The sequence below is a fragment of the Eubalaena glacialis genome, chromosome 13, assembly GCF_028564815.1.
Source record: "Eubalaena glacialis isolate mEubGla1 chromosome 13, mEubGla1.1.hap2.+ XY, whole genome shotgun sequence".
Classification (NCBI taxonomy): Eukaryota; Metazoa; Chordata; class Mammalia; order Artiodactyla; family Balaenidae; genus Eubalaena; species Eubalaena glacialis.
Window position 1 is genome coordinate 22156053 of NC_083728.1, and position 12805 is coordinate 22168857.

The 12805-nt window shown below is 52.7% G+C and overlaps 1 protein-coding gene across 1 annotated transcript in view; it reads left to right on the top strand.

Annotated features, from left to right (window-relative positions):
- The window catches only part of TGM2 (transglutaminase 2), a 32709-nt gene extending 22938 nt beyond the window's left edge, over window positions 1-9771 (top strand). Inside the window, exons 10-13 of the mRNA XM_061208725.1 lie at window positions 1286-1558; window positions 5873-6033; window positions 7025-7161; window positions 7874-9771. Of these exons, the coding sequence (XP_061064708.1) occupies window positions 1286-1558; window positions 5873-6033; window positions 7025-7161; window positions 7874-8024 (722 nt within the window). The 3' untranslated portion in view covers window positions 8025-9771. The remainder of the gene's footprint in view (window positions 1-1285; window positions 1559-5872; window positions 6034-7024; window positions 7162-7873) is intronic.
- The last annotated feature ends 3034 nt before the right edge of the window (window positions 9772-12805 follow it).

Here is a 12805-nt window from a genome sequence, read left to right on the forward strand (position 1 = left end):
GTTGTGGCATGCGGGATCTTTAGTTGCAGCATGAGGGATCTAGTTCCCCGACCAGGGATCGAAGCCGGGCCCCTTGCATTGGGAGCACGGAGTCTTAACCACTGGACCACCAGGGAGGTCCCTCCATGCTTTTTTATTGCAACGTATTTGTGCTGAAGAGGCTTGGAAGTCCAGGGGGGCCACGGAAGAGAAGTTCCTGGAACTCTGTAGTGTTAATTGTTTTAGCATTTCACACACAGGTGGGGAAGTGGGCATGAAGGTAGATTGGAAAGGTTTAAAGAGAAATGGACCAAAAGAAACTTAAAGATAATAAGATGGGCTCAATCAGACACAAAGATGAAGCTTCTTTCTGCTACTAATATTAAATCAGCAGTGGGAAAAAGATGTGGTTTATTTTAAAAACTGGATTTGAGCACATCCAATGGCCAATTCAATAGACAGATATTTTCTAAGCATCTACGATGTGCCAAGCACAGTAGGGTTCGCAGAAGTGACTAAGAAACCACAGCCTTTATCTGACCCCCGTTGACTCTCCAGGGCTGACTGGGGATTGGGTATTAAGTGGCCGTGCTCTAGTGGGAAGGGCTAAAACAGAAGGAAAAGATGCTTTCCCTGGCCTCTGAAAGGTCTAGAGCTGATGATTTGATAGAAGAAATAAATATGTACCCAACAACACTGGGGACAAAAATAAAAGGCACATGGGGAGAAGTAAATGGAATATAAAGCAGGGGGCAGTCATTCCTGCTGGAAAGCTCAACAGGTAGAGAAGGGAGGGAAAGGATTTCAGGTAGAAGTGGTCCCTGTGCAAATGCTTAGAGGTGAGAAAGTTCTCATTGTATCAGTGCCTACTAGGCACCAAACACTGTTGTAGGCATTGGGTATGACTTAAGATTAAGTAACACAGTCTTAGTCCTCAAGAGGCTTGAGAGTGTAAGCATATGAACAGAAAAAAACCTGGTGGGCCAAAACACCATGACAGGCAATAGGCAGCTATGAAACTCCAAAAGACACTGTGACTCTTTCATCCTGGGAAAGGAGGAGTCAGAGAAGGCGTCCTGGAAGAGGGGTCATTTGGGGATGGGTCTTGAGGGATGTATAGGAGTTCACTTGTGGAAAGTAAATAAAATACTCTTTCCTCCTCCTGGCACAGTAATGTAAAGAAGGGGCTCCCTCAGGGGTGCTCTGAGTCACCAGGACTCTGAGAAGCCAGCTTGCCCTGCTTCCAGCCTCCTTCTCATTGATCCCCCTTCCAGCTGTGATGACGCTCTCTTCCCTGTCCCCACAGGGTCCGCAGAGGAGAGGGAAGCCTTCGCAAGGGCCAACCACCAGAACAAACTGGCTGATAAAGAGGAGACAGGGGTGGCCATGCGGATCCGTGCGGGCCAGGGCATGAACAGGGGCAGCGACTTTGACGTCTTTGCCCACATCACCAACAGCACTGCCGAGGACCACACTGGCTGCCTCCTGCTCTGTGCCCGCACCGTCAGCTACAACGGGATCCTGGGACCCGAGTGTGGCACCAAGGACCTGCTCAACTTTTCCCTGGAGCCCTTCTCTGGTAAGGCCCTGTGTTCCTGGAGCAGCTGTTGACCACCCTGACAACATGCTAGGTTGTGCCCTGAGAGCTGAACGTGTGCCATCTACCTCACAGACACTCCCATCGCCCTCACTGTGGGTCAGGCCCTGTCCTCGGCACTTTATAAATAGCAACCCAGTTCCTTCTTATAACAAAAGTAGGAGGTGGATTCTTTTATGGCCCCATTTTCCAGATGAGAAGACTGAGCACAGAGAGGTTAAGTAACTTTCCCAAGGCCACACAGGAAGTGACAGGACAGAGACTTGAACCTGTACTCGCAGCAACTATTCTATTTCATTCCATCTCATCTTCGCAGGACCCCTGACTGATTTCCCAGACTCTCTGCTGCCCCTTCCAGCAAATTCCTTTCCTCCGTCTCCAGCAACTCACACTACAGGTGCCTCTCCCCAGAGCCCCTTTGAGAACCTCTCCTATTTCTCTGGAGGTTCTCAGGCTTAGAGAGAAGAGATTCAAGACGAGCACTACCCAGAGAACTTTCTGTGATATAAGGATGCCCTGTATCTGCGTTGTCCAGTGCGGCGGCCACTAGCTCCATGTGGCTATTGTGGGCTTGCAGTGTGGCTGGTGTTAATTATGGGACTAAAGTTTTAATTTCACTTAAACAGCCGCATGTGGCCGGAAGCTGCCATACTGGACAGTGTGGCTCTAACAGTGATAGGAAAGGAAAGGCCCTGATCTTCTCCTCTTCCATGGCTCCAGTGCCTGGTCCGGCCTCCCTGGGAGCAGATCCCCTTCCCCGTTTGGGGCTGAAATAATGTCAGTAGCTCACCCAGCCCTCAACCCTGGGCAGAGCCTCTGTCGCTCTGGCTTCTTGGTCGGACGCCTGCACAGTCATCGTCCCCTTGATCCCTTTCACTGCTGTCTTTGTCACCATGCCTGGTTATCTCCCTAAAATTAAGCTGGAGGCCCTGAGAGGACTTGCAGCTGCCGAGGTCACTTAGGGAGGCAGCACGGAGCCCAGTCTCCTATCCCCCCCAGCAGCCCATTCTCCGTTCCTGCACTTGGAGCCTGTGGGCATGGGGAGGGCAGGGGGGTCTTCGAGTTGGGAGAGGACCTGTGGTCAGCATGATCTGAGTAGAACATCAGTCAACCCTGGGGCCTCTATCTCAGGCCCACCTCAGGCACCCTGGAGCCACACGCCAGGACAGAGCAGACCCTCTGTCAGGGTCCCTGAGCAGCGGCAAAGCTCTAGGGGCAGAGCCACGTGGCACCAGGGCTGGGGCCCCAACACTTATGCTGCTAAAAGGCGTGTTCGGAGGCCAGACTTGGCTTTGAATCTGGCCTCTCCCACCTTCTGTTATTATTATTATTATTAATTTTGGCCACGCCATGTGGTGTGTGGGATCTTAGTTCCCCGACCAGGGATCCAACCTGTGCCCCCTGCATTGGGAGCTCGGAGTCTTAACCACTGGACCACCAGGGAAGAACCTCTCCCACCTTCTAGATGTATAACCTCGGGCCTTGAATCACACTCATCCATCAAATGGGGCATTAGCATGCCCCTCATGGGCTGCGAAGGAGATGTGTGCTCAGGAAAGATCTGGAAAGTGTATAATGGTGCCTGGACACGGCGGGGCTCTTCACTGTTCACTGAGCAAGTGCCGACAGGTGTGCGGAGGCCGAAAAGCGTCTTTCCTGAACCCTGCTGTGCCAGGCAATGGTCTCAGGGCCGGGCTCAGTGCTTCCTGAGTCACTGCCAACCTTGCTGGTGTGCAGAGGACTCAGCTCTCATCTCCACATCCAGGCCCCGAGTCAGGGGCAGGGCTCCATCCCTACAGGTGTGTGGGGTGGTCGGGATACCGAGGTCCTAGTTCCTGCAATTCTGCCCACAGGCTGTGGGCTCCTGGCTATTTCTCTTCTCCATTCCAGGCCCCGGGTTCCCCATTTGTACAAAGGCTGGTTCATCTTTGAAGAGCCCTTCCAGCCCCTTTGTGTGAATGCACACGTGTCAGTTCTTCCTCACGCTCAGAACTGCTTCAAAGGGAGGAAGTGTCTTTCCTGGAATGTGTATCATAAGGTGAACTCCAATCTGAACCAGGGATGCCAGAATAACTTCCACCCAGGCTGCTGTTGAGTCACCCTTTGCCTCCCAGATACCCTCAGGCCCTTCACAGCATTCTTCTGCTTCAGCCACAGCCCCAGTGTTTCTTCCTGGGGATGTGTTCACAGCGGAGGGGTCCCTCCTGCTACGGAGACTTCTGAGGGGCACAGCCTGTTGGGAGAGGGCAGAGGAGAGCAGTGGTCCTGCGTGTTGCCCTCAGGTGGGGCTAGGCCAGGATGCCCTATTGAGGCCTCCAAGGCCAAAGTCAACCTGAGAGTGATTCTCCCACCCTGTGAGACCCTGAACTTTGGCTGAGTTGCTGGTTATTCTTTGATGATGAGATCTGGGGGATTTCCATGTGCTAGCGGACAGGAAGCCAGGCCTAGGACAGCGGAACTGAATCCAGCTGTCCCCCACCCCGCCTCCTTGCTCTCTCCCTTCCTGCCACCCACCCCTTCTCTCTCTCTCTGGATACCCTCACCCCTCCAGGTGGGTCGTGAGGAATGCAGGCAGCGTGACCTCTGTGATGATCAAAGGAATCATCTAAGGAATGAATAGACACTAACCGCAAATGTTTCCCTCTTTCAGCCAGCATCTGGCCCGAAGCCAAGGCCAAGGCCCCTGGCCTGTAGATGGCAATTCTCAAAGGTCCAGCCCCACGCTGACCTAAGCCTCCTGGAAAAGTTAACAGCTGGGGCCACCTCCTCCAGGCTCCTGGAGGACAATGGTTTCCTTCTTTCCTGTCGAGCTGGTCAGAGTTTCCACTCTGCTCCACCAGGTCCTGACCCAGGAATTTTCACTCCTTTTTGTCCTTTTTGGCAGAAGCTTTGGTTTTTTTTTCCCCCCACGTCATCTGAGCAGAGGTTGGGGCAGATCCACCCCAGTAATGAGTGACTAGAGGGCTGGGCACACATTTTCCAGAGAGTGGGACGGGGAACACCAGTGTCCCCAGCCAGGACCTGGACCTTGACTCATGCAGAGAGAAGGTGACCGTCTGCTCGGGCCTTCACAGCCCTAGAGATGACCTCCCAGCGGGTGCTCACTGGCCCGGGCACCCCAGATCCTTGCTAATCTCCCTCTTTAACAGTAAGCTCAGGTCTCAAACTCAGAGCCCTCAGCAGATGAGAATATCGGCCCGAATTGAATAAACATGACTTTGTTTGCTGGTGTTTGTTTTTACCAGCTTCCTTCTACTTATGGTAAATGAGACAGGTTTTCTGCAAATAATGATGAAAAGTTTCCCTAAGCAAAAAAGGTTAAAAAGTGTAAAGCAAGGGGACTGAAAGAAAATTATTTAATGAGGAGTTACTCAGATGTGTGGAAAATCACATGAATGGCTGGAGTTTGGGAAACGCTGGTCTAGTGCAGGGATGGAGGGGACAGATGGCAGAAAAAGAAGAAACAGCATCTCCCATCATGGCACTGGGACAGTGAGGAGAGATTGGCTGGGCTCCATGGAGCCCCAGGACCATCCCTCCAACATTGTTGTTTGATGGGGGGAAGCCCGAGGAGCAGAAGGGATTTTTCCCAAGGTTCCCTGCGACCGAGTGAACAAGCAGGGCCTGTGGAGAATCAGTCCTGTGCCCTTTTCACTGCTCCTTCCTGCCTCCTGTAAGCTGACCCCTGGTGCCCTAAGGCTTCAGTGTTCTTGTCAGAGAAATGGGGCTGCAATCCACACTTTGCTTCCCTGCAGTGGGAGGGGTTGGCCCTGCCGGCTTCTTTCTCACCCCTATCACTTGTGTGGCTTTTGCTCTGAAATGACCTCTGGTCTTAGCTCTGCCCAGCGGGTGCCAGATGTCCCAGGGAACAGAGAGGGAACAGAGGAGAAACAGAGAGGGGAGGTCATCTTCCCAGGCTCACACAGTCAGTCAGTGGCCAAGCAGGGCCAGCTCTCCTGATCAGAACACTTACTGGCAAAAGTGTTTCTTCATCTGTAAATGGGTACAATTCTACCGACCTCATGGGGGGAAATGGAGGTCCTGAGAGGACCCAGCATCCCCAGTTAGCAAAGGGCAGAGGCAGGATTAAAGCCCAAGCCTCCCCTCCCCACTTCCTCCCTGGGAGCCTTGGAGCCAGGGCAGGTGAGGGAAAGTGCTGGGACATGCACATCCATTCACCAGCTGTGTGACCTCGAGTTCATTCCTTGCCCTCTCTGTGCCTTTTGGAGATGCCATAGGAGAGGTGGGGGCCACGATTCAGGTGTCATGAGTGCTCTCCCCTCTCCCCTCCTGCAGAGAAGAGCATTCCCCTTCGAATCCTCTACGAAAAGTATTGTGACTGCCTGACCGAGTCGAACCTCATCAAGGTGCGGGGCCTCTTCATCGAGCCAGCTGCCAACAGCTACCTGCTGGCTGAGAGGGACATCTATCTGGAGAATCCAGAAATCAAGATCCGGGTAAGGGCTGGCTGGGTCCCTGGACAGGTCCCCACACGTGCATGCACCTCCCTCCCTGCAGCCTGAAGATCTCTGATGCCCCAGGTTCCTCAGATCCTAGGTTCATCAAAGAAAAGCATCATGAAGCAGAAAGAATTTGGGACTCACAGCCTCTAGGAATGAATCCTAAAATCCCAGAGTAGTAGGATCATGGCACTTAGGGATCTCAGACTCATGGACCCTTAAAAGCTAAACTACTAATGCTAGAGTCCCAGGTCCTGGGGCCCTGGTGGGGCAGGAAGGGATGTGTTGTTAAGGGCACAGACTCTGGAGTCTATTTATTCATCTATAAAATGGGTGTTGTAATGATTAAATGTGCATCTACAGGAAGCACATAGAACCATATCCAGCACATTATGAGGGCTCAATAAAAACTGACTATTCTTATCACCAACTTCATGGTCATCATAGTGATTCACCTGGAGGAGTCACAGCCCCAGATCCCCAAACGCTGCAGTTACAAATAAATGGTAAAGAGCAGAGCAGGAGGGAGTGGGCACTGTGTGCCAGACAGTCTGCTAGGAGCTTGCACGTATTAGCTCAGTTAATCCTCATGAGAACCCTGTGGTCAGGCATTTCTCTCCTATGAAGAAACCAAGGCTCAGAGAGGGTAGTAACTTTGCCAAGGTCACACAGTGAGAAAGGGGCAGAGATCAGCCTGGCTCCAAAGACTCTGATCTTTCCACCCTAGACCCTAGAATGAGGGAGGCACTTTACACATCCTGTGGGTTGCGTGGAGCCTCACTTCAGCTCCATGAAGGAGGCCTGGGCAGGCGTCATCATCTGTGTTTTCCAGATGAGGCGAGGAATGTTAGCGGCGGAGCTGGGCAGACATTGGGCCAAATTGCAGCAAAGATGGAGATGGCCCAGTTGGGACCCTGCATGCCCTTGAGGGGCTGTGGGCTGCTCTCCCTCCGTGCTGCCCCTGACATCTGCCCCATGCCTCCTCTAGATCCTGGGAGAGCCCAAGCAGAATCGCAAGCTGGTGGCTGAGCTGTCCCTGTGGAACCCGCTCACCGTGCCGCTGTCAGGCTGCACCTTCACCGTGGAGGGGGCGGGCCTGACCGAGGAGCAGAAGACCGTGGAAATGTAAGTGCTGGTCCCTCCAGCTTGGGGGCCTGGGAGCAGAGGGCAGATGCTGCGGGGGGAAGGGCGCCCTCCAGCACTGAACCCAGGCCCGTAACCCCCTCTTCTCCCTTCCCACACACCCACCCACACACCTGCCTAATATTCCCCCGTGTCTACGCCCAAATACCCACACGTTAGCTGCGTTGTGTGCACATGTGTTCACAAACCTAAACAGGTACACATTCACTAAGCACCCACCTCGGGACACCCGAGTCCTCACATACACGCAGGTGTACATGCGTGCCTGTGTGGTGTACCCTCATGGGTACATATTTATATATACGTACACTTACGAGCATACACACTTCTTCCTTTTCACTTTTTCATTGTAATGTAATTTACATAGAGTAAAGCATACAAGTCACGTATGTACAGCTCAATGCATTTTCATGCATGTGGTCACATGAGCATCCACACTCTTACCCCCAAGCACACCATCCACTTTCATGTACACACACACAAACACACCAACCCCTCTACACATAGGAGGGCAGATGGCCCAGGCCTTCAGCGAGTGGTGAGCGGGACCCATTTTATTCTGTCGGCACAAAGCTATACATCCATGGAGTTTCTGGGCTAAGATCTCAGTAGTCACGTGTCATCCTGGCCTGTCCCCATCGTGGGGACCAGGCCAGGGCCCTGATCTCACCCTCTTTCTCTCTCTCTCTCCCAGCCCGGGCCCCGTGGAGGCGGGGGAGGAAATCAAGGTGAGGGTAGACCTGCTGCCCCGGAACGCGGGCCGCCACAAGCTGGTGGTGAACTTCGAGAGCGACAGGCTGAAGGCCGTGAAGGGCTTCAGGAACGTCATTGTTAACACCTCCTAAGGGCCCCCGTGCCAGCCCCACCTGAGCCAGCCGAGGGCCCCCAACTTGACCCCAATCTTTATCCAAAGCTAATGAGCAAAATTTGCCCCTTCTTGGGCCCCAGACCCCAGGGCAGGGTGGGCTGCCTATGGGGGCTCTTTGGAATTGAATGTACTTCCGGCCCATCTGGTCCCCCTGAGCCTGGCTCCCCACCTCCCTCACCTGTGAGGAATGTTTTGTGCCTCCATAGTAGGAGCCCTGACCTTGGCTGACTGGGCCTGGGGGGTGGGCCGGGGAGGAGGGACTCCCGCCTCCCTTCCCAGCCCAGATGCCATTTGGAAAGCCACTGACCACCCGCCATATTGTTTGATCAACTCCAGAGCCCCTTCCCTGGGAGCAGGTGAGAAAAAGTGTGCCCAGTGACCAGATCAAGGAACTGAGCTCCCTAGGGTGTCCTGAACCCCTTCCCCAGATTGTGCCCAGGCCCCAGGGGCCGTTGGCAGAGCCTGAGCAGGTGCAGATCGGGAGGGTCCCAGGAACAGTCCAGACCCAAGCTCCCCCCACATCCCAGCAGCCCCGGCCCAGTAGTACCCCCGCACCCCACAATTGTGAGGCACCTACTAAGTGCTTCCTGGGCTCACACGGCCACCAACCCATTTAATTGCCATGGGAAACTGCAGAGTGGGAGCCGCTTTCTCGATGAGAAGACTGCAGCTTGGAGAAGGGAGGTGGCCCGCCCTGCACCACTGGATATTTGCAAGGCTGCTTAATATGAAGGTGCAGGAATGGAGCCAGGCCTTCTGGCTCTGAGTCCAGGGCCCCGTTCACCACACCAGCCCTGACCTGACTGTCAGAGAGGCTATTTGGGGCCTGATCAAAAAGGATCCAGTTAGGATGAGGAGGTGGGGAGGAAATTGGAGGGGTTAGAGCCCTGGGTTTGAGCCCCAAGTCTGGCCAGCCACTGCCTTCCCCTCTCTGGGCCTCAGTCTGCTTCTCGGTCACAGAGTGGTGGAACCAGCTCATCTCCAAGGCCCCTTCAGCTCTGCACTGCTGGTGCCTCATATGACTCAGCCTTGCCAATGACATTGAGTCTTACTCCCTGGCTTCACAGAACCTTAGGTCACAGGCCAGGATGTTTCGGAGAATGAGACCATGACCATGACCACCTTCCTGCCCCCAGCCCTGTCTGAGTCCCCCACCTGTGCCCAGGCATCTTCCTTCAGAGCCCAGTTCTAGGGGAAAAGAGCCCCGGAGGCCCCTGTCCTACCCATGACCCCACCCACCACAATGCGTAGACTTCACAGGAGCCTTAGTTGCCTGTGCTGGTCACTCACCAACAAGGCTGGCATCTCAGCCACCCCCTCTTTGAAGAGCCAGGGCCCTGGAACACAGCCCTTGCCCCTGACTAAGCTCGGGGACCCCACAAGTTGCCATCTCTGACTTTACCCCTCGCTCTCTCCATGTGACTGGGCCTCCCTCAGCCTGGAAGAGGGAAGCGGGGAGAATTCTGTATCTGGAGTGGGGTCAAAGCCTCCAGAGTCCCCCAAATCCCAGAGAGGGATTTGGGGAAAGTCACGCTGATGCACTTAGAACTTTCTGCTTTGCACAGGAAGAAGCACTTGAGCCGAAATATATATGTTCTATATAAATATTGCTCGACTTCTCTATGGTTTTATAAATACTTCTGGGTTCCAAGCAAGCAGTAGATGTGCTTTTGAGCCACAAAGAGCAAGTACTGAAATAAAAGAGTTTATTTTTCACATTCAAACCAGGTCTGGTCTGTTCGCTGCATGCTTTTGAGGAGGGTGGGTGGGTGAGCTCACTTAACATCTGGACCAGCCACTTCCTGCCTAAGAGCCTTTCCCTAGCCTCAGTGCCTCCCTCAGATCTAAACTTTACTGGCATTCAATGCTCTACAACTGTCCAGCTCCACCTCCAGCCCCTTCTCCAAACAAACCATGTTCAGACCAGAATGAACTGCCTGTGTCTCTTCTAACATCCTGTGTACTTGTCAACCTCTTAGCTTGGAGTGCCCCTCTTTTTCCTTACCCAGCTTGTGAACTCCTATTCATCTTATAATGCTTAACACTAAAGTTACCTCTTCTGTGAAGCCTACCCAGATTTCTTCTCAGAACCCTGGAACATGGACAACTCAAACATTTATCACAGTGACTTTTAGTTCCATGTTGATATACTTGTCCCCCTCCCCATCCTGTCTGAAGTCCCCAAGGGCAGAGACCAAGAATCTCTTAAACATACACTAATAAATGCTGGATCAATGTGTTTCAACTCAGCTCCCATAAGACCAGTGCTGTCCAGTAGAAATATAACGTGAGCCACAAATGCAAGCCATATATGTAATTTAAATTTTCTAGTGGCCATATTAAAAAGAGAAAAAGAAACAGGTAAAATACATTTTAATAATGCATTTTATTTAAACTAATATGTCTGAAATATTGTTATTGCAACACATAATCAACGTAAGAATTATAAGTGAGATATTTTACATTCTTAATTTTCATACAAAGTTCTTTTAATGTGGTGTGTATTTTACACTGACAGCCTGTTTCAATTCGAACTAGCTGCCTTCAAGTGCTCCATGGCTGCAGGTGGCTACTGGCTACTACATTGTGTTACCAAGCAAGGGCTCATGTGCCTGCCACACAGAAAGCCAAACTCTGACAGTGGGTGTTTGCAGCAAAGTAAGGTTTTATTTGCAGGGCGCCAAGCAAGGAGAATGGGTAGCTCATGCTCCAAAGACCTGAACTCCCCGATGGCTTTCAGGGTAAAGACAGTGTGAGGGGATATGGTCTGGCTTTCAGGGGAAAGACAGTGTGAGGGGATATGGTCGCAGGATGCGTGATCAGCTTGTGGACCTTCTTCTGATTGGTTGGTGGTGAGGTAACAGGTGATGTTTCAGGAATCTCAACCTTCTGGTTCCAGCCAGTCCGGGGTACGTGCTTGTGGTCAGCATGTAGCCACCATCCTCCACCTGGGCGGGGGGGGGGGTCTTAGTTTCTACAGAACAACTCAAAGATATGCATCAGATCGTTATCTATATCCTTTCAGGAGGAACTGGGAGCCCTGTGACTCTATGGTCCTCATCAGTAACTGCTTAAATCTGCTCTTTGGAACTCAGGGAAGGCCTAGGAGACTAAAGCCTTTTTTTTTCAAACAAGAAACAGGGGACACAGAGGGACTTTTGTACCTGGGAAGTCCCCACAAGGTCCTGCTTGGTTTCAATCCCCTCTTTTCGTTGATACTCTTCAATCCTTAGGGGAACAGAGGTGGGACAAGAAAGTGAATAAAGTTTTGGACAGAGAGAGATGACTCATAAACTCAGCAGGGGAACTCAGTTTCAGGGGACTCAGTTTCAATTGAATGGTTCCAGGTCTACACTGATTCCAGGAGTGTGGGGATTTGGTCATTCATCTCATTCCCCACCAATGAAGCACTAATCAGTGTTTGTTGATTGAATAGATGATGGAAGACAGTCTCTGCCTTCAGGGAACCCATGTTGAAACATCTGACATGCATGCAAAAAATAAATCAAACTCAAAGCGTGACATCACATTTTCGGGGTGCTAAATCCTTCTGTTCCTTAAAAACTACACCTGGGTCTGGTCTTGATGGCCTGAGCATTTTATCAATTAGTGACCAGCAAGAAAATAGAAAACACTCGGCTATTTCAGGTGGAGAGGGAGTTTACAAGGGAAACTGACTCCAAAAACATCTGAGGTGCTGGAAGAGCAGAGGGAGAAGGAGTTGTACCCAGAAATCGGGAAGCAGCTGCCACCCAGGATGCTCAGGAGCCCAGGAGCCAGGAGCCAATCCCCACCACCCAGCTGCTGGAGGCACTGTCACTCCAGCTCTGGAACCAATAGAGCTGCCGAATCTACAAATCCTGCTGAAGTCAGCCCTGGTAGGAGCCAGAGGCAGGCTGGCATCTCTCATCCTCCTGCCTTCTCCCCACTGGCAGATCCTCACCAGAAATAGCTGGCAAGGGGCTCTGGCAAATATCATTTTCAGGCTTCCAGCCCCGAAAAACAGAGATGGCAAGGCAAGGGTTGGGGGGCATGGAGCTGAGTGGCCGATACCTATGGCTGCTCCCTTTGTAAGAACACCCTTCCAATCATCTCCACCTAAGGAACTCAGCTTCCAAAACCCTGCTCCAGAGAGACGTCCTCTGTGAAGCCTTCCTGGACTGCAGCCAACTGCTTCAAGCTCTGTTCCCCTTGGCATATGGTAGAGAGCCCTTTACAACACTCAGGTTAGCCTGGATTAGGACCAGCTGCTGATATGCCTGGCCTATGCTCTGGAGCACCCCAAGAGCAGAGTCAGGGCACACCTCACACAAGGGGGTCACCAAGTGGACGCGGTACTGCCAACTCTAGCTCCCAGGCCTGACCGCCTCGCCTCCTAAAGAGAGACAGGGCTGCCCCGGCCAGGTCTGCCAATGCTGGACAGATTTGGAGGCCCCTCCTGACCACCCCCTAGGCCTGCCCCACCCCTGAGAGCTCACTAGCCAGGAACGCAGGAAGGAGGAAGGCTTTGCTGGTCACGTGGGCCCATTAGAGACAGGGGAAAAGAGCCTGGGCTCCTTCTCCACAAACCAGAGGCAAGGGTTGAGTCTGGGGCCCTACACAACAGTGCTGGGCACAGCTCCACGGCAGCTCAGAGCTACTGGGCCCACACCAAGGCTCGGCTCATAGCCCGGGTGTCAGGGGCCTGGATTCTGGAGCCAAACAGACCTGGGATCAAATCCTGGCTCTGCCACGGGTTCACAGTGTGGCTTCAGGCAG